General features: G+C 39.9%; 1 protein-coding gene across 1 annotated transcript; it reads right to left on the bottom strand.

The window, feature by feature from the left end:
* Positions 1-537: 537 nt before the first annotated feature.
* LOC120727025 (visinin-like protein 1) lies at positions 538-25,751 on the bottom strand. The gene is made up of 4 exons (XM_040021149.1): positions 25,589-25,751; positions 4,802-4,975; positions 1,660-1,875; positions 538-1,579 (listed from the first exon to the last, which is right to left on the bottom strand). Exons 2-4 carry the CDS (start codon positions 4,961-4,963, stop codon positions 1,382-1,384), a joined length of 576 nt encoding a protein of 191 aa, XP_039877083.1. The 5' UTR covers positions 4,964-4,975; positions 25,589-25,751; the 3' UTR covers positions 538-1,381.
* Positions 25,752-26,206: the final 455 nt, after the last annotated feature.

The raw sequence follows: 26,206 nt of genomic DNA, 5'->3' as shown, positions 1-26,206 counted from the left end.
TGTGTCCTTCGTGGCCCACCATATCCCAGAATTCATAGCACGGTTCAGCCAATTCGAGTTTTCAACAATGGCGGCCAGTACTAAGTTTTTAATCTTATTACGCTTTCTGGGTCACAAAATAAACTTTTAACATATTTTCAGGCGAGAATGTAGCTGTGTAAAACTTCAACTATCTGCTCGGTTTATCAGGATATCACATGTTTGCAAAAGTGCTCTGACGTTTTCGGAGACGTCTGTTACCCACCACCTCGATAGCTAGCCGGGAACTCGAGGGTCACTGAAGCCGCCGAGAACGACAAAATCCCGGCACATCATTTTCAGATCAACGCGGTCTTTCGCTACTCAGGTTAAACGTAATATATAAGTCACTTAGACAACCTAAAAATGTTATTGTTGGGCTTTTTTCAGTGTTTTATTTGTTCGTGAGTAAATCGGTTTGTCTGAGATTAACGTTATTAGATTAGATTAGATAAAAAAAAAACTTTTTTTAATCCCCCGGGTGGTTTTCACACAGCTGAATAAACGTCAAACAGAAAACCGATTAAACAGAAGTGTGAGAAGGTCGAGAATTTACACCAGTGTCCTGTTATATTTTAGATAGGAAGGAGCAGACGGCTGAGTTTATTAAACTCCACTGAGACAGCGGTGACACAAACCTGAAGGCTAGACTGTCCAATTTTACGTTTACTTCCGGCCTACCTGACCTTCTGAGGACCCGGCCCACGTAGACTGTGAAGGCCAGGTCCTCAGGAGGATGCAGCCCATGAATTTGGACACATCTATAGTGATGTCAATATTATTAGTTAGCTTACATAATTTGGAAGTAAGCTACTTTACATTTACATGTTGTAAGTCTTGAAAACAGTGTACATGTTACACAAATAAAAAAGCAGATTAAAAAAAGATGTGATCTTTATACTTCAGTTGTGTTGCAGCCTTGTAATATCGCACACTAGGCACAGAGCCTGACAGCGTGAACATCTGAGTGAGACTATTTCCTATGTAAATCTGTATTTTATTTCTTTGATCTGCGCTAAACAGAGCTGGAGGGATTTCCACTTTCCACAGATCAGGCTGAATTTATAAAGACGCTCAGCTGGACTGAAACAGAAGTGCTTCAGGAGAGCTGCACAGCAGGGCAGCCCGGATAAAAGAATGGCATCAATCAGGGGGTCCGTGTTCCAAACATGGCTTATTTCCAGACATCACTACCTCAGAGAAAGGGAGAAAGAAAGATTCCCTGCCTCTCTCCTTCTCCTCCTCCTCTCTCTAGCAGCATCCCTCCCTTTCTCCTCCTGCTTCACTGTTCTCTCAGCCTCCTTCCTTCTCTAATTTCAGTTCAACTCTATTACCCTTGCTCTGTTTCTCCACCCCTCCCAGTCTACTTCTGCATGTCACACTGCAGCAGTAGGACAATGGAAGGGTCGGATTTGGCCGCCTCTTTAAACTCTTCCAAGGTGATCTCATCGTTCTGGTCCTTGTCCATCTTGGAGAAGATCTTGTCTACACGCTGCTGAGGGGTAAGCCCGTCCTCGTTCATACGCATCATGATCACTGTGCCTACCATCTTGTAGATGGCCTGCAGAGGGCAAAAAAGGGGAAATAATGCTCGATTTTGCCTTAAATACAATTAACAGTTTATTTTTAACACAGACACACCTCGATGATCTCCAGCATCTCCATGCGTGTGATCTTTCCATCTCCATCTAGATCGTACATGTTGAAGGCCCAGTTGAGTTTCTGCTCAAAGCTACCCCTGGAGGTGATGGACAGGGCGCAAATGAACTCTCTGAAGTCGATGGTCCCATCGCCATTTTTGTCAAACGTCCGAAACGCATGTTGAGCAAACTTGGAAGCATCACCATATGGGAAAAACTGCAGTTTAAAAATGAGAAAAACAAAAGTTTGCAATGAGACATTTGTGGTATTTTACATCATATGACCGCATTGGCCACTTTAGGTTTAACTGTTGACTGTTGAAGTATATACTATCCTTGATGAATAAACAAATGCAGTACAGCATGGGTGCTGAAGATCATTAATGTTACTTTAGGGTAGAGTAGCATTCATCTCTCAACCAGTACTGGTACTGGTATATTCTCTTTGGTACCAGTACCAAATGATACCCCTTTTTTTCTACACTGTACTTGCTCTGAAAACAACGGTGACAGTGTCAGGTGACAAAAGCTTACCCATCATGTAATTTGCAATTGACTGATTTAATCTCACTGTTTACTTGGTAGAACCAATATGTTCAGTACCCTAAAAAATACCTAAAGGTTTAACCAACCCTACATTCCTTACTTTAGTTTTACATTATTTTAATGTTTAAAATCATGCTTTTTTTTTTTTTTTAAATTTCAATAAATAAATTTGCTGTAAAATTTTGTATTTGTGTATATTTTTGGACACAGACTCATCTTTTTGAGATTTAGCCAGTGCTGTGTATAAAACATTAAAAGTACTAGCATGTTACTTTTACGGACTAATGCCAAAGTAATGTAACAACTTTCTCCAACAAGTAAATAAGCAACATTAGGGCTGTGCGATATGACCAAAATCTCATATCCCCATATAAGAATTCTATCGTCCCGATAACGATATAAATCACAAAAATATAACATTTTCTGTAAATTATGTGAATCTCGGGCAGCTCAACTTGCGGGAAGTGTTTCCAGCTGCGCGTAGTGTACCTGGAGTCGAGTGTTTTAACCGATGCATGAAACTATACATTTTTAGACATAAGTTGTAACGGCCGCAGTTTTCTTTGTGAGTATTTATTACACGGTGTGCTGCGGGGAAAAGCCTGTTCTAAGGTTTGAGTCTAAGGTTTATTTTTTAGCACCTGGCGGCTCTTTTTTACTTATCATCCGTAAATAATCTGCTCTTTCACGTGATTCAGTTTATTTTGAAAAGTCTCAACAGGATCTTGAGCTTTATTGTGAAAGGTTTATGTGGAACATAAACAAGCGGACACACGATGCTGTTACCGTCGTTGTTGCTAACCATAATGCATAAAACAGGCGCTTGTCCGTCAGTAGTGTGGTTATATTAAATATAAGAGAAAGAGAGAAAGAATAAATTAATATAGCCACTACAGTGACCATCAAAAGGATGAAAAAATGTTGCCGTAAACCGTTTATTTTGCGACACCACGAAACAAACGATAACATAAAATGAAACGATAGACATTTTTATATCGTCATCCGATATATATCGTTATATCAAACAGCCCTAAGCAACATACTGCATTACCTTTGAGAAAAGTAATGAGTCACATCAAATACATGACTTTTTTTGGGTAACAAGGCCAACATTGTTTTAGCTATATACCAAAACCTATTTAAGTTAAAGGTAGATCATGAATGTGGGCTTAAAAGCACATCTCAATGAGTAAACTCATTCAAAGTCTGTTACATAGACAGATTTGGGCTATGATGATAGTGTAGTACTTTTGTCTGGACGCCACTGCTGTAATCAAATGCACTCTCAGCATAAGTAAAACAGACATCCCTAAAGCTCCATAACAAGACAAGTCCATCAGAGAGACAGCAGGGATATTAGGAGTGGGTAAATCTCTATTGTGGAGTATCCTGGGTGCAGTAAAACCACCATGATAAAATAATGTAAAGTGCAAGTGCTGGACATCCACAGAAGACAAACTTTATGGAGAGCCACAGGATCCTTCCAAGTGAAGAAAAGTATATTTTGTTCACTTCTTGTTTTGTTCAGTCGTGTTCATTTAAGTTAGGAGGTTGATGTGGTACAATCTGTAAGTGCCAATACCAAAGCTAAAATTCAGCCAAATGCAGCAGAATTAATAAGGTGTCACCTCACAGTAATGACCCTTTGACAGCGATTCAAACAAACTGGATGAAACCCACGAGTGTTTGAAGGTAAAGGAGTTGAATATTTTGCAGCGGTCAAAAGAGTCACCTAAACTCAACCTGATCTCAGCCATAAATTTAAATTACTGAAGACAAAAGTCACAGAGCCCCAAATATACAGATAATGCAATACTTCTGTTCAACAGCTCAAACCTGAAGTCTGCACTCAACCCCTCATATACATAAAACTCTTAATATGTTTCACTAAACTGTTAAAATAACAAAAGCTGTCAGTGTATAAATACATGGACTAAACTGTACATCAAACTGACATACTGAGCAGCAATTACAGCTCTGCTTTTAAGCATTAATTGCTTGAAAATTAGCCTCATTTCTTTTTTTTTCTTTGGCCACGTACACACAAAGTGCAATTTGCAAATACAGCATTTACCTTTCCAGCACTGACTAAGAACAAAATATTTTTTAAAGGATGTCGGTAGCTGGCTGTAAGAGACCCACGGAAGACCTGTTAGCAATGACACGCTGCTTATTAAAGGATTTTTTTCCTCCTTCTGCCAGCAGAACTTTGGAGAGATTATCTGTACAAACTGCAGTTGTTTTCTGTGCCCTTTAAAACCGAGTGGGAGTGAATGAGCCTGAGAGGATATGCAAAATTGATTTAAAAATATCTTTTCCCCATCCAACCAATGAAAAATCAGCAGGCCTCTTTGCGGCACTGTGGCATTTTGAAAGCTCCAAATATTTTTGGAGGCAGTTTTAGGCAGCAACAGAGGCATTAATACAGGCTCCTCCTCCTTTATGTGCACTCAACAATTGATTAGTCAGCCTCAGTAACAAAGGCTTTCTATGTAACAGCACAACAATGCTATGAGTCATCTCAGATGTAACTTTTTTTCTTTATATAACTATGGGGAGAGAATGAGGAGGCAATGCTTGAGACGGCTTACTCTCACCTTGACATAGAGCTGCTGAAACTCCTCCAGGTTCAGAATGCCAGAGGGACAGTCTTTAAGGAAGCCCTTGTACCACTGCTTGAGCTCTGCCTCATTGAATTCAGTGCTCTTGGTCAGGTCATCCAGGACCTCTGGAGCCAGCTTGCTGTTGTGTTTCCCCATGATGCCTCACCTCTGTTGAAGAGAAGCAGAGAGAAAGAGAGCGGGAGGGTGACCACACAGGTGATGCAGAAACAACAGCAATAGCAGTGATGCCCCTGAGCACTTGCAACAAGCTCGGTCTCTGAGGATGGATGCAAACGAGGAATTACTTACACACAGCCAAACTCAGAGAAAGCCCTGCTGCCTTCCTGTGGCTTTGCCTGTCAACATAAATCATCTTAGCATGGTGCTCTGTCACACAGTAATCGTTTATTTATATTCCTCTTGCTTAAAAAGTTTATCATTATTTTTTAAGACAATTTGATCCCATTCATCTTAGTGTGTCTTACTATCTAAATATTGATATTATTCCTGTTTGGTTTTAGATTTAATGCTTTGGAACTTCTGCTTTTAGTTTATATCAATGACGTTTAATACTCTGACTTAAGTTTAGATCAGAAGCCCTGTGAAGACAGATTTTGGCTTATCCAGATAACTTTACAGTTAATCCTACGAAGGTGGTTCAGTTCTAATCAGGATAATTTGCCATGGTAATTTATGCTGTGAACCTAACCTGCTCTAGAGCAGATCTAGATTAGGGATCAACATGTATGAAATCACTGACTGATGACCAATCAATTCTCCAGAAAATAGCGTCACCATTCCTGGTAGACTCCTCAGACCTTTATGCATGAACGATAAGAAGGTCTAAAGTTCTTAATATCGTGTTTCCCTCATGAGCATCAGAAATAAATGTTGGCACCAAACAATTTTACAACAATTTTAATGTTATATAAGCCTTAATATCTGATCCTAAAACAGAACACCTACACTATATTTGCTCACCTTATATGAAATTTGTATTATTAGTTAATCACCAGATTAACTGAAGAACTGTGGCATTTATTTCATCCTTTTTACACCCGTCTTGCATTTTACTTGAATATTTTTATGCTCCTTAGAGATTTCTATCAACATTTGATAACATCTCTGGAGTAGGTGGCACTCAGGGATCATTTTCTGTGGAAAAAGAGTCATATGATCCGTGAAAGGCCCTTTTGTGATTGGTCAGATGCAACCCTTTAGTGTGAAAGTGCAGGGGAAACCTGTGTTAGCTTAGTGAGCTGATAACCAGCTTCGTGCGACCACTTGATCACACGACTCCCGACTCCTGATCACCAGTGTTAGGTTAAGTAAATCTAGATAACAGAAATGTACCCTGAATAAAATCACTGCATAGTATAGGGCACATGTACTGAAGTAATAAGGCAATTCAGTGTTGTACAGGCGGTAAATCAACAAAAAAAGCCCCTAGGCTCTGCTTTGGGACCACTGCAGTTTATTGTTAATTAGTGCTCTCCCAATATTACTATTACAACCCAATATTGTGGTAAAGCATGTAATACACATGGCGGTCCATAGTGTCCACACTTTGCCTGTCCAAAGTGTTACATGTACCCGCATGCAGAAGTTGCAGGAAGCTGCAGTAACAGCAGAGGGATTTACAAGTATATGCATTTAAGCACCTAGCTTAACCATTTCTGCTCACTACCAACTTCTTGGCTTTAACCTCCTAAGACCCGAACTCTTCCACGGCATGCATCTTTTATTTCTCTTTGATATGAATGTAAAAACAAAGAATGACCAGATTGACCAGATTTTTTTTTTACCTGACTTTTTGTTTTTTAGAAAAATGAGAGCCACATATGAGGATAGTTGTTTAAAATTTCGATAGAACAGTAGCAGTATAATGTCCTCGTAAGTGGATATCGGGCCCTTGTAGAGCAAAATTGAGTATTTTGGTCTAAATAACCCAAAATGTGATGTCCACATATGTGGACACCACGTCCTAGGAGGTTAAATATATTATCTCCCCCTGATGGTAATCCAAGTTCTTCATGCAGTAATGCAAGTTCTGCATGCATGTCTATTACCTGTTCTGCAGTGATACTGGGTTGGCTATTATGTTTATATCCTGAATTAAAAAGAAGATTTTATTAAATTTGTAGTCAATCTAACCACTTGCAGCTGTCATTTATTCTAGCCTCAATTGAGCTGCTGAAATTTAATGCTAACAATAAAGCAACAGAGATTTGCACAATATATGTGTGTATATGTGACTTTAGCACTTAGTTCTAGCACTCTTAGGAAACATGCAGCAGATGGAGTCGTTTATATGCCGCTATAAAGAGTTCAAAGAGGTTGCAGACCAAACAAGGACTACCAGCAGCAGTCCAAGTGTGGAGTTAAAATCCGTGGAGACCCACTTAAGAGGTAGCTAATTATGTTGCTGTTTAATCTATTTGTCGCAAAGTACTTGGCAATTATAATATTTGCATATGCACTTTATAAACGGTATTAATTCGCATGTGTGGGCCTCTATGGGAATACACAAGAGCTGTCGGAAACCAAAATAAACCCGTCCACAACACAGGAAATACCTTAAAATTGCTCTCGTCATTGACACATGCTGAATTCAATTATAACCACTCCACAGGTTAAAGCTATTGAAAACTAAATATATTCAAAGATGTCCACAGTGCACAGTAAATGTAGAGAACTGCAATAAAAGGATAAACATCAACCTTATTCAGTTTAGTGTTAAGGCTCCTGCTTTTTATTATCTTTTCCTGTTCCTGCTCTTTGACAGCAATAAGAGGATTCATTGTTGCTTCTTGACTTGATAAGATGACGGCTACTCCATTCAAAGCAGGGTAAGGCTAAAACAACCTGTCAATTATTGACTTCCACTGTTGCTTTTTCTCTGTGTTACAGCACTTTTACATGGTCACAGGAATACACTGTGCCTAATCCTTAAAGAGTACTTTTTAAACGCAATTCATTTGTTATTCTTATTTGTTTTGTTATGTAATCATTTATTTCTGGCACCGTGACTGTGTTCTGAGTCAGTAGCAGGACCCTAAGACAAATAAAACAAGTCAATGGCAACAGATTAAATTGATTTAGCTGAGCAGCTAAAGTGGGGGTCGGTTGCAAAGTGCCTTGCAAGGCAGCATGAGCTGCAGTCGGGCTAAAGCATGCATTATATATGAATTCCCAATAGAGAAGGGTATTAGCTGAGCCATCAGCTTATGTGAGCTAACATGGGGATCAGCTGATTAGCGACTGAGCTAAGCTTGATTGGCCACCTAGAACAAATGCTATTCTCCACATGCTACTAAAATAAGTTAAGTAAAAGTGGACATATAAAATAGAAAAGTTGTCGTCACCAACAAGGAGACACATTCAGTAAGTGGAAATTACTGCTAGCGGTCTGTTTTGACATTTCTCTACAGTAGTGCTAATGTTAGCAAGAGGCTAGCATCCCTATTTATATTGACTATGCATATAATTTGTAAAACCAAATTTATGCAAACAATTAAACTGTATTGTTTGTCTAGCAAAGTTAGATTACCATGTACAATTACGCAGAAATGTGTAACTAACTGAAGGTGGTTTCTATGTTAATGAAGTACTGAATAGAAAGTTATAGAAGAGGAAATATATAACAAACATATACACAGCACTAGAGAACTTTCCATTCCCATAATGACTGATATCATTCTGCAGTACCTCCATGATCACCTAATGTGAGCTAAGCCCATGACAGCATCTCCGCTATATTGGCCATAAAATGGCCCATTACTCCCATCACCGAGCACATATTCACACCACAGAGGACCACTGCAGTGCCTTCGTGACGCCATTCCTGACTCATGGCCCTGTCTGACAGTTTTCACACTCTGACACCAGGACACAGCCAATACTGCCACAGACAAGTGGCCACAAAATCCTCAGAGTGTGAGGTCAGTGTAATGGCTGAAATATCATCCTGTCTTACTTTATAGCAGTGAGTCATACAGGAAGAGGCCGCTGAACCCCAAATCACTGCAAACTGCAGAAATATTTTAGACTCTGCATAGCTGTGACAAGGTGAAAGTGCTGTAGTGCAGAGAAAAAGTAATGAGGGACTTCAATAGGTGACAGGTTGTTTTAGCATTACCCCGCTTTGAAAAGGGTGGCTGTCATCTTATCAGGTTAAAAAGCAAAAAGGAATTCTCTTAACAGCTGTCAAAGAGAAAAGGAAGGCTGTAAAAAGGATTCATTATTGTAGGAGCAATTGAAGACACTGAGGTGTTATCACAACCTTTTACTGCTCCTCTCTACATATACTCAGCAATGCAGACACCTTTGACTTTTTTAGTTTAGAGTTGCTTTAACCTTTAGAGTACAACGCCAATTTCACCAAAATTTGGACAGTGTATGAAATGTAAACTCTCATAAACCTGCGTTTCATTTACACAAAAAATTTAGAAAACATACTGAAAAAAGACTTTTAATTAAAGAAAGTATGAGGTCATTTTGAGTTTGAATGGAGCAACGTGTCTAAGGGCCACCGTGTAGCATTCTCTCTTTTATTAACAGTACATAAACATCTGGGAACCGAGGACAGCAGCTGCTGGACTTTTGGAATTTTGCTCTGTCCTGATTTCTAGCTGCTCCACAGTCCTGGGTCACATTTTAACTTATTTTGCATTTCGCGATTCTCAAATTGTTTTCAATCTGAAACCCCTGGACTGCAGGCAGTTCAGCACCACTGCCTGCAGTCTCAGTGGCTCTTCTACTATAATGCCATGCTGTTGTAAGTGATGCAGTATGCAGTTCAGCATTGTGTTGCTGAAATATACAAGGCCTTCTCTGAAAAAAGGGTCATCTCAGTGAGAGCATGTTTCTCTAAAACCCCGTGTATACCTATCAGCATTGATGATAGCTTTTCAGAAGTGCAAGCCCACAGATTCCTCCAGATTCTTTGAATCTTTTGATTATAATAAGCACTGTACATGATGATATGTTCACAAGAGATACTGAAGTCTTCACAATGTTGTGCTAACGAACATTATTCTGAAACTGTTCCATGATTTGTAGATGCAGGTTTTTGCTGATTTTTAGACGTGTTGATGAGCAAATATTTTTTTTCTTGAAACAGCACAATATTTCAGCTTAAACACGTTGATATGTCCACTTCCATAATTTTCCATTCAAATGGACGCTCTGCACACTCTGGTTATATATCACTGTAGGAGTGCAGTGGTGTTTATTTATCTATAACACAAAACAGGCTGTCTGGCGTTACCATCAGCTTACGTTGCTGTTACCAAGCTGGCAGTTGGCTGTTACTCTGAGCTCATTTGCATCAGCCAGTAAAACTTGAGTAAGCACAACAACTAAGAATAGCAGCGATAGGCAATGCACAACATAAAATGTGAAGACTGTTAACTGACAAAAAACAGCAACAAAAAAACAAATTAGCCAGATTATTTCAGTCCCGTATCTCAAATCGGCAAAACGTTGCAGTAACACTCTGCAGCTAGCATGCTCAGCATGCCCACGTTCTCTATTAAAAGCTAGCTCAAGCTATCTGTTTCCTTTTATAACATTAAAAATGTTGCAGCTAAAACAAGCATAAAACATGGTACTGCAACTGAGATACAGCTTAGCATGAATAATAGGTGGGGCTTGTGCACTGCTCTCACCTGAAACACCTGAAAGTAACGTCTGGGCTGCTCAGTCATAAGTGATCCACGCTCCTACTGCCATCTAAAATTCAGTACTGCCTTGCCATTACATTCATGTGAGAACAGGTGAGTTTTTCCACTGTGTGCAGTGATGCAAAGCACTTTAAATAACAAAAACAAGTATTAACAATAATAATATTAATTATGTAGGGAGCACTGAGTAATGCAAACCAACTGACAGAGATCTCTGCAACTTATAATAACCTTCAAAATATCCAGGTCAGCACACACACAAACCTTTAATTAGCTTCAGAAAAGTAAGGTATAGTCAGTTTGGTGTTCATTAAATGAATATGCACACTATTTCTTAATGGTCTGAGTCTAAATGACTAAGTGTTTAATTGAGCAAATGTGTACATCACTGACTAAGGTAACAAAGACAACAAAAAACAAGTTATGCCACAAGCAATTTATTTTGGATTGTACGCTCCAAGGCGCGCACACACACACACAATCCACAGAGTTGGAGTGTTGTTTCTCAGGTCCTACTGGGGAAGATGAGCTTTTATCCCTCTGTTAGTGAAGCAAATGTAGCAGATAATAGAGTTTCCAGAGAAAGACGGCAAGAAGCAAAAACTAGTCAGTCGAGCGACGACGCTGGATTCTTATTCCGTCTAGAAGAATCAGAATATATATGGCTGACAACTCACAAAAACAAACAACTTTAGGGTTCACTGTAATCATTTCGAGGTCGGGTTCTCGTGTTCTGAGCTCATCCTACAGAAGCAGAGATCTAATGGGGCAGAGATTTCAGGAATGGACGTTATGGAGAGCTACAGTGTTCCTTTTTTCTTAGGCCATCTTTCATTGCAAATAAGTCAGATTTCTGCAGAGCCAATGTGAAAGACTGAGAACACAGATTAATAGGCGTCCATGTCCTTTTTTTGTTTAGTCTGCCTTAGTTAGGCTTATGTGAGGGCTTAAGGCTGTGCCATTTGTACTTGAAGAAAGAAAAAGGCGATCATAAGAATGCATGAAATACAGACTCCACACCCCGGACTCACTTCCCACTTAAGTGATTTAAAAAGGTCTGCTGCTGCGGTCAGCTGCTCTACTAACTACAAAATAACTGATCAATCAAAGATCGGTGCCTGGCCCAAAACAACACCTGTGCCCATCAAACACAGAGACAGAAACACTGCCGCAAAAATGGTACCAAATGTGGATTAGGATGACACAGCTGCACACTGAGACAGAAATCGTTACTCTTCATCAGCATGTTAAACAGGAATTACGGTGTTTCCTAGACAACTAGTTTGTGATTGTGGCGGGTAGCAGGGACGGGGGGAGTGTGCATGTGCATATGTGCGCCTGAAAAAAGGTACAACAACATTTCCTTAAATAAATTAATAAAAATTTATAATTGTGACAATAAATAACAATAAAGTATTCAGCTGTCTCTCCAGTCAGTTCCTCATCTTGTAATCTAGCCAGCCAAAACTTTCTCAAAATATCATTAGAATATAATTATATTATACTAATTACAATAACAATACGCAGTGTTGTCAGATGTCTCCTGCATCTTTCCAATCCATGCAGTTTCCTTTGTTGTTACTGATCTGAGGTTAACAGACCTACAAAGGCCACATTAGGAAGTTGGAGGTGTGGCAGTTGGAGAATCTTTAGGTTTGGACTTTAATTTTCTGCACTTTGTTTGGGCTTTTTTTTTGCTGAGTGGCTCCTAGACATTGTGGCTGTGTCACAAAGGTGATGCACCAAAAAAATATTTTGTGATTTGTTTAGTTGCCAGCTGATTAATGCACTCCTTAAAAGTCTGCAGGGGAGACACCCACTTTTCAGGAAACCCTTGCCACTTACTCTCCAAGCTGTAACCAGTACCGAACAATGTTCACCTTCACAGTTGCGACTGAGTTCCAATCGACACATTTCAAAACGTGTAACTTTTACTTTGAAGTGGAACAGTCTGGGTTTGTGGTTTGCATCATCGTTTCACTGCAGTTTGCAGTTTCCATCCTAGTTTCCAGAGAGATGGAGATAAGTCAGCATCTTCCATGCAAACTACTGGTTACTGTGGTGACCTGCTAGTAACCAAAGCAATTGCAAGGACGATTTCACCAATTTCACACTAGTGACTGCCAGCAACCTGCAGGAACCATTCACTAACTTGTAGTGGAATATACTTTTTATCTAGCAACCGCTGGTTACCAGGGAGTCACTTAAAGAAAAAGCATCATCTGCAGACACAAGGTGAACCAAACAACCAAATAATTTTCCTCAACGTGCTAAACCCCCATGGAGAATGTCATTCGCAAGCAAAGACAATGCTCTTTCTAAATTTTCAAGTCAGATCAATTAGTGAATCCTGAATCCAAGATTACCAGTTTCCAGAGGGACATAATAAATCCTTAACAACCTAAGAAAGGATCCTATTCAATGAGAAATCAGCATCACCTCCTAATGTACTAATATGAGTATGTTTTAATGCCTAAATGCTGCTGTTTCCCTCTAGTGTACAGCCCAGAAAGTCAGCTCTGTAGCTCTTAGCTAAAAGATCAGTTGGTGTGGCAACATGCTGTTGTTCTGCATGATGACGTCTTCGACATTCCATTCACGTCAACACACAGTGCAAACGCACACGCAGACAGACACGCAAACATGTCGGCTTCAACCACAGACCTATTAGGTCTATCACACACTGACAATCTTACCCTTACAGACACTCACACGCTGACACGAAAATGACAGAAGAGAAAAAGGAGAAGAAGAAAAATGAAGAGGCTCCATATAGAAAAGACTGGAGCGGATGACTCAATCTGGATTCACACTTCTCAGAGAGAAGACAACAGACAGAGAAGGAGAACCACGGGGAGAGAAAAGGTGATAAAGATGGGAGGATGGAGAGAGATGTGAGATGTCAGGCAGATAAGAAGAGCTTGTAGAAAATTGTCCCAACAGCCATTCAAGAGAGAAAGACGTGTTTCTTATTGAGTCTGAAGGGGCCTTAATGCATGTTCATTCCAGCTGTCAGACTGATAGTAAACACTAAGTAAATGCAGGGGACACTCAGTGTGTGTGTGTGTGTGTGTGTGTGTGTGTGTGTGTGTGTGTGTGTGTGTGTGTGTGTGTGTGTGTGTGTGTGTGTGTGTGTTTCCCCAGCATGATGGCATGATCTATCTGACTGGATAAACTGTTAAACCATGCAAGAGTCCACAGTACCTTTTTTTCCCAAATTCACAGCACTATGGGAGACTGATGTATGACTGAAGCGCTACACTCCAAGTTTCTCAGAGTGAGATCAGATGGCAGTAAGAAACTGTACTCCTAAGAAAACCAACAGGGTTAGCTGTTTGAGCAAGTGCCCTGAAATAAGCTTTTCTTATTTGACAAAGCCTTCCTGTAGCAGTAGTGACAGTGATGGGATTAGTTACAAGTCAGTTTTAGTGTTTGGGTCAACATTACACTGAGAGAATTATTCTTTAATGCATATCAACCAAACTCTTTTTTTTTGGGGGGGGGGGGGGTTTGGGGGGTTCAACCTCGACTGAGAACATTAACCTCAGCTTCTGTTTAATGACAGTGATTCATCTTTTCTGAAGTATAATCTAGATCAGAATATCAGAATGTGACACAGCAGGCCAAATCCTGAAAAGGTATTCATCCATGTTTGTTATTTTTTTTTAAATAATTTGCCTGAGTTTGCTTGGCCTTCTGATAGTTTATTTGTATTTTTTGCTAGTGGGTTCTCACCAGGGAGCGATGAGCTACACCAAACTCCAGCAATGACAGAGTACTGGTACATCTCAGTCAGTTTAAAAAGTTTTTGTGTCCATAAAAGGCAGAGCTCATACAAGCAATGTCAGAGTAGGGCTGTGCAATATGACCAAAATCTCATATCCCGATATAAGACATCTATCGCCTGGTAACGATATAAATCACAAAAATGTAACATTTTCTGTAAATTATGTGAATCTCGGGCAGCTCGACTTGCGTGAAGTGTTTCCAGCTAGGCATCATGTACCTTGAGTCGAGTATTTTAACCGATGCGTGAAGCTATACATTTATAGACATAAGTTTTAACGGCCGCCGTTTTCTTTGTGAGTATTTATTACACGGCGTGCTGCAGGAAAAAGCCTGTTCTAACGTTAGAGTCTAAGGTTTATTTTTTAGCACCTGATGGCTCTTTTTTGCTTCTCATCTGTCAATACTTTGCATACTATTTCACGTGATTCAGTTTATTTTGAAAAGTCTCAACAGGATCTTGAGCTTTATTGTGAAAGGTTTATGTGGAAAATAAACAAGCGGACACACGATGGTTTTACCGTCGTTGTTGCTAACGTCAACGCATAAAAACAGGCGCTTGTGATTAAATATAAGAGAAAGAGAGAACTTTAAGAAATGAATATAGCCTCTACAGTGACCATCAAAACAGTGAAAAAATATTGCTGTAAACAGTTTAAAAGATCGTAAACAAACGATAACATAAAATGAAACGATAGATGTTTTTATATCGTCATCCGATATATATCGTTATATCGAACAGCCCTATGTCAGAGTAGTTGTTTTATGCAACTAAACTGGTGTACACCTCAGATTTACCACTAGTCAAGTTAGAAGTGTCTGATGTTGCCCCAAACAGGATGGTGCTGTCACAGTTCTGGGTCATTTGTGTGTGTTTTGATAATATTTTGTATTATGGTTTATGTTCAGGTTCATTTATAGTCATAGTTATTCTATTTTGGAGTTTCTTACAGACCCTGTTTAGTTCTTGGATTATTAGGTTCCCCCTTGTGTCTTTGCCCTGTGTCTCTCTGTGTTTATGTGACCGCTGTGTCCCCCATGTCCCCTCTCGTCTGCTGTTCCTCCACTCCTCTCTCAGTCTTGCGTTCTTTCATTTCCTGTTTTATTGTGAAGGTCATATGTTCCATGTTCAGTGCGTTTAGTTTATCATCCCTGGTCTCGTCATGTCTAACTTGTGTCAACTGTGTTCCCCATGTGTTTTCTGTTCCCTCATCATTGTACTGTGTATTTAATCCTCTGCCTCCCTCCGTTCAGTGTTGCGTTCTCCCTCACAGTTGTGTGTTTCCCCGTGTTCTTCCCCATGTTTTTGTTATTATTTTCCATTCTCAGCAAATAAAGCTGTGTTTTGAGTTCATGTTCCGCCTATGAGTCTGCGTTTGGGTCGTACACTGCCTGCTGCGCACAGCCGATTCGTGACAGGTGCTGCTATGCAAGGCAAAATGCCCAGATTTGGTACTCTATGTATCCAATGCTGAAATCAGCTACAGCTGCCTGTACCAGCACACCTCAGTCAAAGCAGCCATGCCAATGGAAGAAGAAGAATTTTTATTGCAATAGAATAATATGAAAAACATTAATTCACCCAATATTAAAACCAATAGTCATTTTGTCCTGCTCTGTAAACATGCTTTTCAGTGTTGTTTAGTTGGGCGTCTCTATGGAGACTGACTAGCTTTGGGAGACAGCCTCCAGTGGTCATTCAAGAAACTGCAGTTTTTTAGTTTTCAGGTTAGTGAAACTTTTTCACCCTTCGTGGCTGCCGATTGTTTTCCCAAAAAACAGATTTATTTATTCATTTACATTTACATATAAATGTTTTTTTCTAATTCTCTTTTGTGTTTTGATCGCTCTCTTGCTTCACTTAAATAAAGACAGAGGAACCTTCAGTGCCTGCATTGACCATATCATATGGGGATGCTGTTTATCGTGCCACTGCAATACTTTATTTGAATTCACACAGTTCTTCGATGGAGTCCAAATATTTTTCTTCACAGACACTCAAGAGACTACACACAAGGAACAAAACAAGGGTGAATACACAGTCATTATGATGAGGCTCATGCGGGCTGGCTTTAACCAAACAGATCCCAGAGGGGACAATGTGTTGGTGTCCCAGCGACTGAAAATGATTAGCTGGCAAAAGCTGTAATTGAGTTGGAAAGGAAGCAAAAATGGCAAGCTGGGCTCTCTTACAGTCTTTAGTTTTGTCTGTGTGTGTGTATGTGTGTGTGTCTGTGTGTGTGCTCAGTGTTTGCAGTGGCAATAACCTTTGTGAGAGTGGAAAAAGTACGATGGACCGTAGCAGCAATAGAGGAACAATCAATCACATACCAGTCCAATACCAGCCTCCCTATGAACTGCACGGTCCAGTGTGTGTGTGTGTGTGCGTGTGTGTGTGTGTGTGTGTTTGTGTCTCTTTTCAATAGAGAAAGCAAAGGAAGTGAATAAAAGAAGACAGAGATGTCTGATGAGACATGGACTGCCTTCCTATTGATATGTGAATGAGAAACCCCAACCAGAATGGTCTTTATGGCAGCAGACCAAGTCATCAAAAATGAAATTGAACAATATGTCGCCTTGACAACAGCTGCCGAGCTCACTGCCAAGCCACCATCCGGGATGGAGAATGAGGCTTTCGGCCAATCGAAATAGTCCCTCTGCCAACTGGACCTGACGAAATGGCTGACAGATATATGAGCTGGATCTGTGATTTTATTGAAAATCTAAATATGTACCAGAGTCTTCCACATCCTGCGTGACGCTGATGTGTTTTGATTAGATATTGCTGAAGTGAAGAGAGGGCCATTACACTGTGGAAAACATCCAAACTGATTCAATTCTCATGCAGTCATATGATGAAATGTTAGAGGAGGGGGGAAAAGGCTAATCGTCCTCTATGTGAAAAGTTGACAAGTTATTTGTGCTTTCTGCTGCCCTTTTTGACACAAGCTTCAGAATAACGACATGGTTGTGTTTAAACTTTTCAAGCATATTAGTCGTCCTTCCAATCAGAGTGGTATCTTTTTCCTTGCAGCAGCCTTTTTGCACTTACCTGTATTGCATTCTCTTTTTTTTTTCTTTATCAGCTCTTCATCCAGAGCCTCAGATGATATTTCCTGGTTTTATTGTCTCTCAAAGAGAGAAATGAGACAGATGCGCACTTACTCAGTACACATATGGCTGAACGCAGGTGACTGATTGGTCAGATCTGTTTATAAATGCTGCAAATTCTTCCTGAGAAATTACGTGATCGGTGTGAACGGTTGTATTAAAAATAGGTGAGTCCCAAAAATATTTAACGCAAAAATATTCACACAGGCTTCAGGTGTGAAAGGTCTTCAGTCGTACCACTGGGCGGAAGGAAACGTCCATCTACCCATGAAAAAAGGCTAGCATAACAGGATGTAAACATTGATAATGCCCACACACAGACAGCATAAAAGTTGGGTGTAGCTTCTGGGACTGAAAAGTGAAGCCCACATATAAGTGCCTTAAAGAGGCATGATATTTAACACAGGAAACAAATCTCGTAGTTGCAAAAAGACTTCTTGCCCTGCATAAATCTATCAACCAATAAGCACACAGTTTCACAGTGAGATCTGTCACTTATTTGTTAGATCTGGTTCCAAAAAACCAAGATGGCAGTGGCAAAAATGCTTAGCTCAAGGGTACAGCCATCTTTTATACTGTCTATAAAAGACAGTAGAAAAGTGTGAGATGTAATGTCAGCTAGCTGCATGCTAGCTCTATTCCTTAAAATGAGCTATGAACTAAAACCATGCACCCAACATTTGAGGTATGAACCCAGACCATGATGTTTGAGAGTCATTACATAGCTAAATCTTAGAAGAACTATTAGTAAGCAGGATTTTCCAGAAAAGTTATTAACCCTGGCACCTTCAAGTGGCATCAGAAATGACTATTTCATCTTGCACTTAGTTAATGTAGTGGTATTAATCCCATTTAATGCAAATTCTGAGGCACAGACGAACAGCGGAGGTGTATTGGCCTTGGTACATCTCCGTCTCTGGAGAGAAACTGAGGGAGAGACAGCCCACAACAGCAGGATTGCAGAGGTTAATGTCTCTTATATAAGGCACAAAATGACTTCTTACAATTATAAAAGGACATGTTGTTTCCTACAAATATAGTCTCATATTTAATCTCCATATCAGGTTATATCATAGCATGGTACGTGCTGCAGTAAAGACAGATTGCTATAGAAACACAGCTCACCTCAACACTGTTCAAATGCTAATTTAGGACTAGGAAAGCCTGGGGAGAAACACAGGGGACAAAACAGCTGTGTGCATGTACCCTTATGAATCATTTTCTCATCTAACCTTTAACCATCATATCTAAAAGATCAGTATTTTATTTATTGCCACAATTGCTGCACATTTTCTGAAGTCTGGATGATTCATTTCTGACTGCTGCACTAATTGTTGTCTATTTCTATAATTGTTGTCTTAAGTATTCCAGCAACTTATAAATATTGGGGATAAATATTGTGGTTTGTACTCTCTCTTCTCTCTCTGTCTATATGGAAACTGTTGTTTACTTTTGGGCCACATGTCACCAGTGGCTAATATTTCCCCCTTTGTCTGTCTTTATAACCTGATAGTATGTGATGGTGTTTTTGCCTCAAGTGATGAAATATGTTTGTTCTTTTCATGTTTCGATGGAACCACTTTCTTGCATATTTTGCAACTGGACTTTGTTGGAGGTTCTTGAGGCAGCTCTCTTTTTAGGTACCAAAATTCTCACTGGAAGCTGACATAGGACACTGCCATCTTGTGTTCAAAAAAACAAGCAAGATGAAGAAGATTAAGAATAATATCTCTGAGAAATAACTGTGTGTGTTAAACTATGTTTAACTACCTACTTTGCTAATACATCACATTAAATTTTAATTTTAATTCATATTTAACTATTAAAAGCTGTTTGCTTTTTTTAGATGTGTGGTCATCAGAGAACAGCTCCTACAAACATGCGATTTTATAAATTATCACTGTAGATTAAACAGAATATAAAGTGTTTAAAATTAGCTCAGCCTGAAACATCTGCATAGACCTTAACCACATAGAACAAACTAAACTGAATGGCTGTCCACTATTAAAGGTAGACACTTTCTAAGTTTGGATACAAGAAATAATTCATAGTGGATAACTGTATGGAAATCATACTTGGTGAACACATTTCAGCCTGTCACTTTTAGGGGTACACCAGTGAATCAGATGGATGTCAGCATCAACTGATATTAGCATTGTTGACTGGTATCAGCAAATATCAACAAATACATTTTCTGATATGTCGGACTTTTGCTGAATGTGTTTACATTTAGTTAACTGTTTCAAAACAGTGTGATGAATAACTTGTAATACTCAAGATGTATCTGTTTTCTTGTTTTAGCAAAAGATATAAAAAAAAAAAACCCTCATAATTAAATTATATAAAATATTGGCATTACTGTACCCGGTGGCCAAATTATTGTTTAAAAGATTGTCACTAACTCAGAATATCACAATATATACCTCCTTAGTCATTTTCCTCATTGATAGGTTCATATAAAAATATTCCAACATTTAAAAAGGTAGAAAAGAAAATCATACATTCCCCTATGAGTCTTCCTTCTCTCACCCCCAACCAGTCAACCAGCAGATGGCCCCGCCCCTCCCTGAGCCTGGTTCTGCTGGAGGTTTCTTCCTGTTAAAAGGGAGTTTTTCTTCCCACTGTCGCCAAAGTGCTTGCTCACAGGGGGTCGTATGATTGTTGGGTTTTACTCTGTATGTATTATTGTAGAGTCTACCTTACAATATAAAGCGCCTTAAGGCGACTCTTGTTGTGATTTGGTGATATATAAATAAAATTTAATTTAATTTAATTCTTTCAGTTGTGAAATAGTTAGACAGATTTGGAGGAATAAGGGGACTAGTGCAACTGCATTGGTCGTTAGCAGATTGCCATGATCGCCTGGAGCTTGCATGGCAGATACTGACAGATCTGCAAACACTTGCCATTTACTCTCTACGCGATTGAAAAAGTCTGACCAAAAACAGAGAATATTAAAAGTAAAAATTTTATCTTACAATTGAACCAAAATATTTCAAAAGGCACAACAAAATGGTCCCTACTTCCAGTTTGCATCGCATTATTCACAGTCTTACTGTTGCTTAGAGAGCAGTTGGCAAGTTGTTGCTGACAAGTCGGCATCTGAACAATTTGTTGATGATCAAAGCGATCACGAGAATATTTTCAGTGGACTGCATACTTTTTTGTGATTAATTTCATCCAACAGCAACCAACTGGCAACCACTGAGAGAATTTACATTGTTCACTAGCAACCACTGTTTGACAGGCAGTCACCAACCAGTCTCTAGGCCTGTGTGACCCAAAAGACAGTTTATAGTGGTAATTAATTACAAATTAACATAACTAATAACTCACAGATGAAAAAGGGAAAAAACCTTCACATGCAAGACCCATGATTCCACCACCAACGTGGTGGATTGAAGTGGAGATGGTTGATTTCCTGTACACAGAAATTAATCAGCACCTATGAGACCAAGTGCACAAAAAATGTTTTTAGGGACATGAAAATAAGGGTAGAAAGTTTGTGTCCAGATGAGAGACGATCACATGGCTGACAGACAGAGGAGTCAGACACTTTAACAACTAAGGACAATTTTAGTATCAAGGCTCACATAAACTGCTTATTTTAAAGTGTGGGAGGGAGCCTCTAACAGCGGTGTCCATTAGTAACTGTGGGTGTTCATTAGTTATTCATCAATAATACCTAACTCCTTCACTCAACATTCCTTTGTTTTCCCACAGCCAATGTCATCCATTCAGAAGCAGACAGGAGCTAGGACTGTGCCCCCCACTCCCTTGCCACAGTAATTTTTTTCTACCGCAACATCTGCCTCCCTGGCTAATAAAGCACGAGACAGGAATGGACGAATCAATCAGTCAAGAGACGCGCATGCAGCAGCTCATGCCAGCTGCCCTCACAAACACAAAGCACACACTGAGCCAGTGATGCATGAGACAGATGCACAGTACACCTGGCCACAGGCTTACAACAAAATGGAAGTGATACAAGGGGAGAGAATAAAAAAGAGGGAGAAGTGTGGGGGGAGGTGGGGAGGGGGGGGTCAGTGCATCTTTTATCCACAGATGTAGGACATGAAAAAAAAAGGGGGGGGGGGGGGGGGGGGGAGAGAACACTGGAAAAACAAACAACACATTCAAATGAACAGTCACATACAGGAAATTGTAGTGTAACATGTTCCTGCGAGCTGATATTATTGTACTACACAGAAAGTGGATCAATAGGTCATTCTTTCCGGGGGAGGAGCATGTAACGATAATAATGTGTTTTCCTATCCAGTGATCTGTCACTCAGTCAGCTGTTGTGTGTAACTGTAGCTTCTTTCCACCCACTGTTGGAAATAACAGTGGCGCTTCGGCTGTGTTTAACAATGCTGCAAAGATCAGGTGATCAACCTACCGAATGTTTAGGGAACAGCCTGCTGCTGCTATTATGTAATGAGTACAAGGACATCAAAATAAATGTCCCTGCTATGGATTGCTCTGAAGCGAAGTAACAAACATGGCAGTTTTGCAATCAGCCACAGTACTGTACCTGATACCGTTTTCAACTTGTGAATTTTCTGTCTTTCCACAAGTCATCCTGGCAACATGTGGCCCTGGAGACACCTACTGGACTTTTTTAAGTACTTTGGGTGATGTAAACATAACAATCATGTAAGATGCAGTCACGAAACATTACAAGTGTGTAGTTAAGATCAAAATGAAAGCCATGTTCGAAGATGGTAGACAGATAAAAATACAACTTCAGGATACCCCTAATGCTTTGAACCGGATGCAGGAGCCAATCAGATGTTTTGTAAGGTGGCCTTTGCCGTGTTTCACCAGATTAGGATCTGGGGTTATTGGCGTAGGGATGCACCCAGCTATTCTGATGCTCATTCAAAGCTAGCTATTGTAGCCGTGAGCTGATTTATGGAACTGTGCCATTCAATTGAACATGTTTGATGCTTACTTAGCCATCCATTAGTGGTACACCGATTCCCAGAAAAACCAATGAGGACGGATCTTCTTCTACAGGACCAAAGAAGCCAATGGCAAAAGGTCCAACAATTTCTTCAATACACAGCAAATTATTGAGAATCCTATAACAACTAGGACCGTCGAATGTCAACTCGTAGCAACAACTGGCATAATGGTGGTTAATAGCCACTAAGCTAAGTCATACATTTCTAAACTATGAGTGAGCAACTGAATGACTACCAGTGTAACGAATGATACTGCAACCAAACTGCTAATCTGAACAAAAGTACCAAGCCACCTACACATTACACCGACAGGAGCTGCACAGGCATAGAAAACCAAGCCACGAGGCTTCCAGCATACAGTGTGTATGCTAATGTTAGTCCCATGTCGCTCAATGGAGCGGACTTCTAAATACAGTGGGAGAACAAACCTGCAGGTCACACTGAAATCATCTAGACCAGGGGTTAAAAATTTAAATGTATGAATTTATTTTACTTCTCTGCATTTAAAAGGAGACAAACACGAGGAATAAAAGTAAATCAGTAATTATTAAAACAGAATAGTTGAGAAAATAAGGAAATTATTGTGAAATGCCAGAGCTTCACAGCATTATTCAAGATATTTTTAACTGTTATATTTTGTGTTTTCCTTTACATACTTAAAGACAATTTAACCATAAATTGATACCCAGTGAGCAAAAACTTGTGTGACAGAAGCTGCAGAAGATGACTTTGCATCTAAATGTTGAGAAATGGTCAAAACATGAAGGATAAAAAGCCTCTTTACAGCTAAAAATGGTTGAAAAGTGAAAGAACACACTTTCACCCCAACACCTCTAAAAGCCATAGGTTTGGACTGGCCAAAGGCCTGTATTAATAAGTTCACCATGCTACACACAATGAGACCGAAATATAATTTAAAACTTTAAAACCTTTTTTTAAATATTAAAAATACAGAATGGCTCCCAGTTTATTACAAACTGTAATATGAAACTGGTCCTTGTTATCGGCAGTTAGCCTAAGTCAGGGTATGTGTATCCTAGTGGAACTCGAAAAGGATGAATCATTGCAACCCTAACTTTCACTTATGAGATTGTGTCCTTTCTTTTTTCAAAAATCTTTCCACAGTCCTGAAAAACAAATTTAGAAGTAATGGGACATTTTTTTAGAGACCATGACAACATCCATGTACATCTGGGTCTTGGTGGCTAACAGCAGAGATTCTCCAACGGTCATTTTCCCGGCCAATTTGAAGTTCTGTTTTTCGTGATCTGCTGATATCGATTTTCTATAACTAAAAGCAAATACAAGCAAATTATGTTTAATGCAGCATTTTAATTTTCAAAATAAAAAGTGATTAATCTTTACAACTTCTCCCAAACTCCAGCGACTTATGGGATCTTTTCTCTGCTAATGTACGTTGCTGTACGCCCACCTTTACCCAAAACATCCTACCTTACCAAACAAAAGCTCCCGCAGCGTTTATATGACAGAACAAAAGTCAGCTACTTACATTATTTTTCAGCGTGTTTATAACTTTACCACATCGCCCCTTTTCTACTTGTCTCCATGATTTTCCTCACACCTGTTGATCCACACTGCTGGTTTGAATCTGTGCTTTGGATAGCTTTAGCTTTAGCAACTTTGCCTTTGTTGGCTTATTAAAATGTCCATGTTCGCCAGGGCGATGGTGATTTAAGTTTTGTATTAGATTTGTGGTTCTGGACAGTTTACTTTGGAAAACTTTATAACTGCAGTTACAATAAAACGTTTACACTAATATTATGTTGGCATTTGGCTGTGAGTGTTAGCACAACTATTTACCTGTGCAGCTGTGCGTGTGTTGCACATGAATGAAACAAAATGGCTCATAATGGGACACAGATGAGCCTGACTGGCTAGTCACCGGTCCTGGCCAACCACGCTGGAAACTGGACGATCCCAGCCCCTGGCCAGTCAATCGGTGCATTAAAAAAACTCAAATCTTAAACTTAAACACAAAAACAGAGCAGTGAAAGTGTACCGTGTGGGTCTGAGACCTGTCGTGCACTAAGGACCGGCTGCTCCTCAGTTAAAGGCCAGCAGCCAAAGGACTGCAAAGCCAAAATTATTTGTCACTGCCACAACCATACCATCACAGATGTGCTTGTGTCTTGTTATTTTTATGTAATAATGCATTTTTTTTAAATTATCTCAAACACCATAAATTATGTGCAGACTTATCATAGAAATAGAAATACAGATAGAAACACACGGTGCAATACTTTGATGCATGTGATTTGACTGTTTGAAGCCCAGGAGGCCACCAGTGATGTGAACAAGCACTCACACACACACACACACACACACTCATTTAAAGCTGGTCTTATTGATTGTCCTGGTATCATCCAGAGGACTGAATTATGTAGATAAAACTAAACCACCAGCTCAGCCTGCTTTGATCACCCATATCTGCCTCACTCTGCACTCTCACAGGTCAGCAACAAATGACTCATGGATACAGTTTTCTCTCGCAAACACACAAACACTGACTCCTGATATTCATCAGTTACATTTAGCGCAACCATCCACTCAGGGGGCAGTCAGAGCCTCCATGTATTTGCTAAAAACAGCAGGATATGCAACTACCTTTTGCATGCTTATATCAAGCCATTAACAGAACACAGTCAGAGTCCAGTTTCAGTCTTGAAACACGGAGTGAGCTTTATTTTGTTCAGCCACTTATTGCTCCTAAAGCATGAAGGGCATCCTAGCTCTGACTTCCCAAAGCTGCATTTTCAGGTAAAGGCAGAAGAAAACAGCATATTCTTTAAAAATGACTCACCAAATGTAACAAACACCAGATGATAATGACTGCTGTCATCACCAGAGTGCCTCTTTTGTTTTGAACAGGGAAACGTGGACCCAAGTTCAATTGCCTCTACAGCCCCAAGTGTCCTTGAGCAAAACACTTGAAGCTCTATTTGCTCAACAAATACAGTCCAGTCTACCTAAAACACCGACTTTGATTCATTTGCAGTGACAAATTATCACAGTGATACAAACAGGGGAGAGAGTTAAGTTCATCCTTTCTGGATAACAGCCAACAGCAAAATAGTGTCCATGACTTCTTGTTTTAATCTCTTTTTTAGAAATTAAAGGCAGATTTGACACATTTTCACTACCACCTGTGCACGTTAATATGACGATGAAAAGAGAGTATTTACAAATATGCCAAATAAATGTCCTCCACTTACCCTGTAACGCGTGGAAGAAGATTAAGCTCCTTTCAGCCAGAAAACAAAAGCCTCTCTTTTTCTTTCCAGCTATTCTCGCGGCGGTGTTTTGCTCCAAAACAGTTGTTCCCTTATGTAAAATAACCTTCGCGTTAACTCACCTCTCTCTCTGGAAGCAGATGAATGAACCGCTGCGTCTCCCTTGCCAACACATTTGCATAAAGCCCGCCTCTCCGACCCGGAGATTGGCTAGGTTTCCGTTTAAAGGTGGACCCCTTTTAAGTGATTCGACGGAGCCGCACGTCAATAAAACAAAGAGCGCACAACAAGCGCACGCGCCTGTGCCCTCGCGTCCTGTCTCTGTAGCACCGCGTGCGCAGCAGAGAGAGAGAGAGAGAGAGAGAGAGAGAGAGCCCAGTAGTGAAAAACTGTAAAGAACAACACATCTCCAGCGAAAACAGAAATACACACGACACATGTTCGTTGTCCTGTGTAATTTTCTGGTACTTCTCGCTCAAATTCGCCATATTTTATTTTATTATTTGTAAACTTTGTCCTTTAGCTCCTATAACATGGTGGATATTTACTTATCAGAACAGACAGGAAACCTGTGCCCATAAGGTCACAAAGAATTAGACA

Source organism: Simochromis diagramma, unplaced genomic scaffold, assembly GCF_900408965.1.
Source record: "Simochromis diagramma unplaced genomic scaffold, fSimDia1.1 OVJJ01000753.1, whole genome shotgun sequence".
Taxonomy (NCBI): Eukaryota; Metazoa; Chordata; class Actinopteri; order Cichliformes; family Cichlidae; genus Simochromis; species Simochromis diagramma.
Note: the sequence above shows the minus strand (reverse complement) of the source record. Positions and strands in the feature narration are given on the sequence as shown.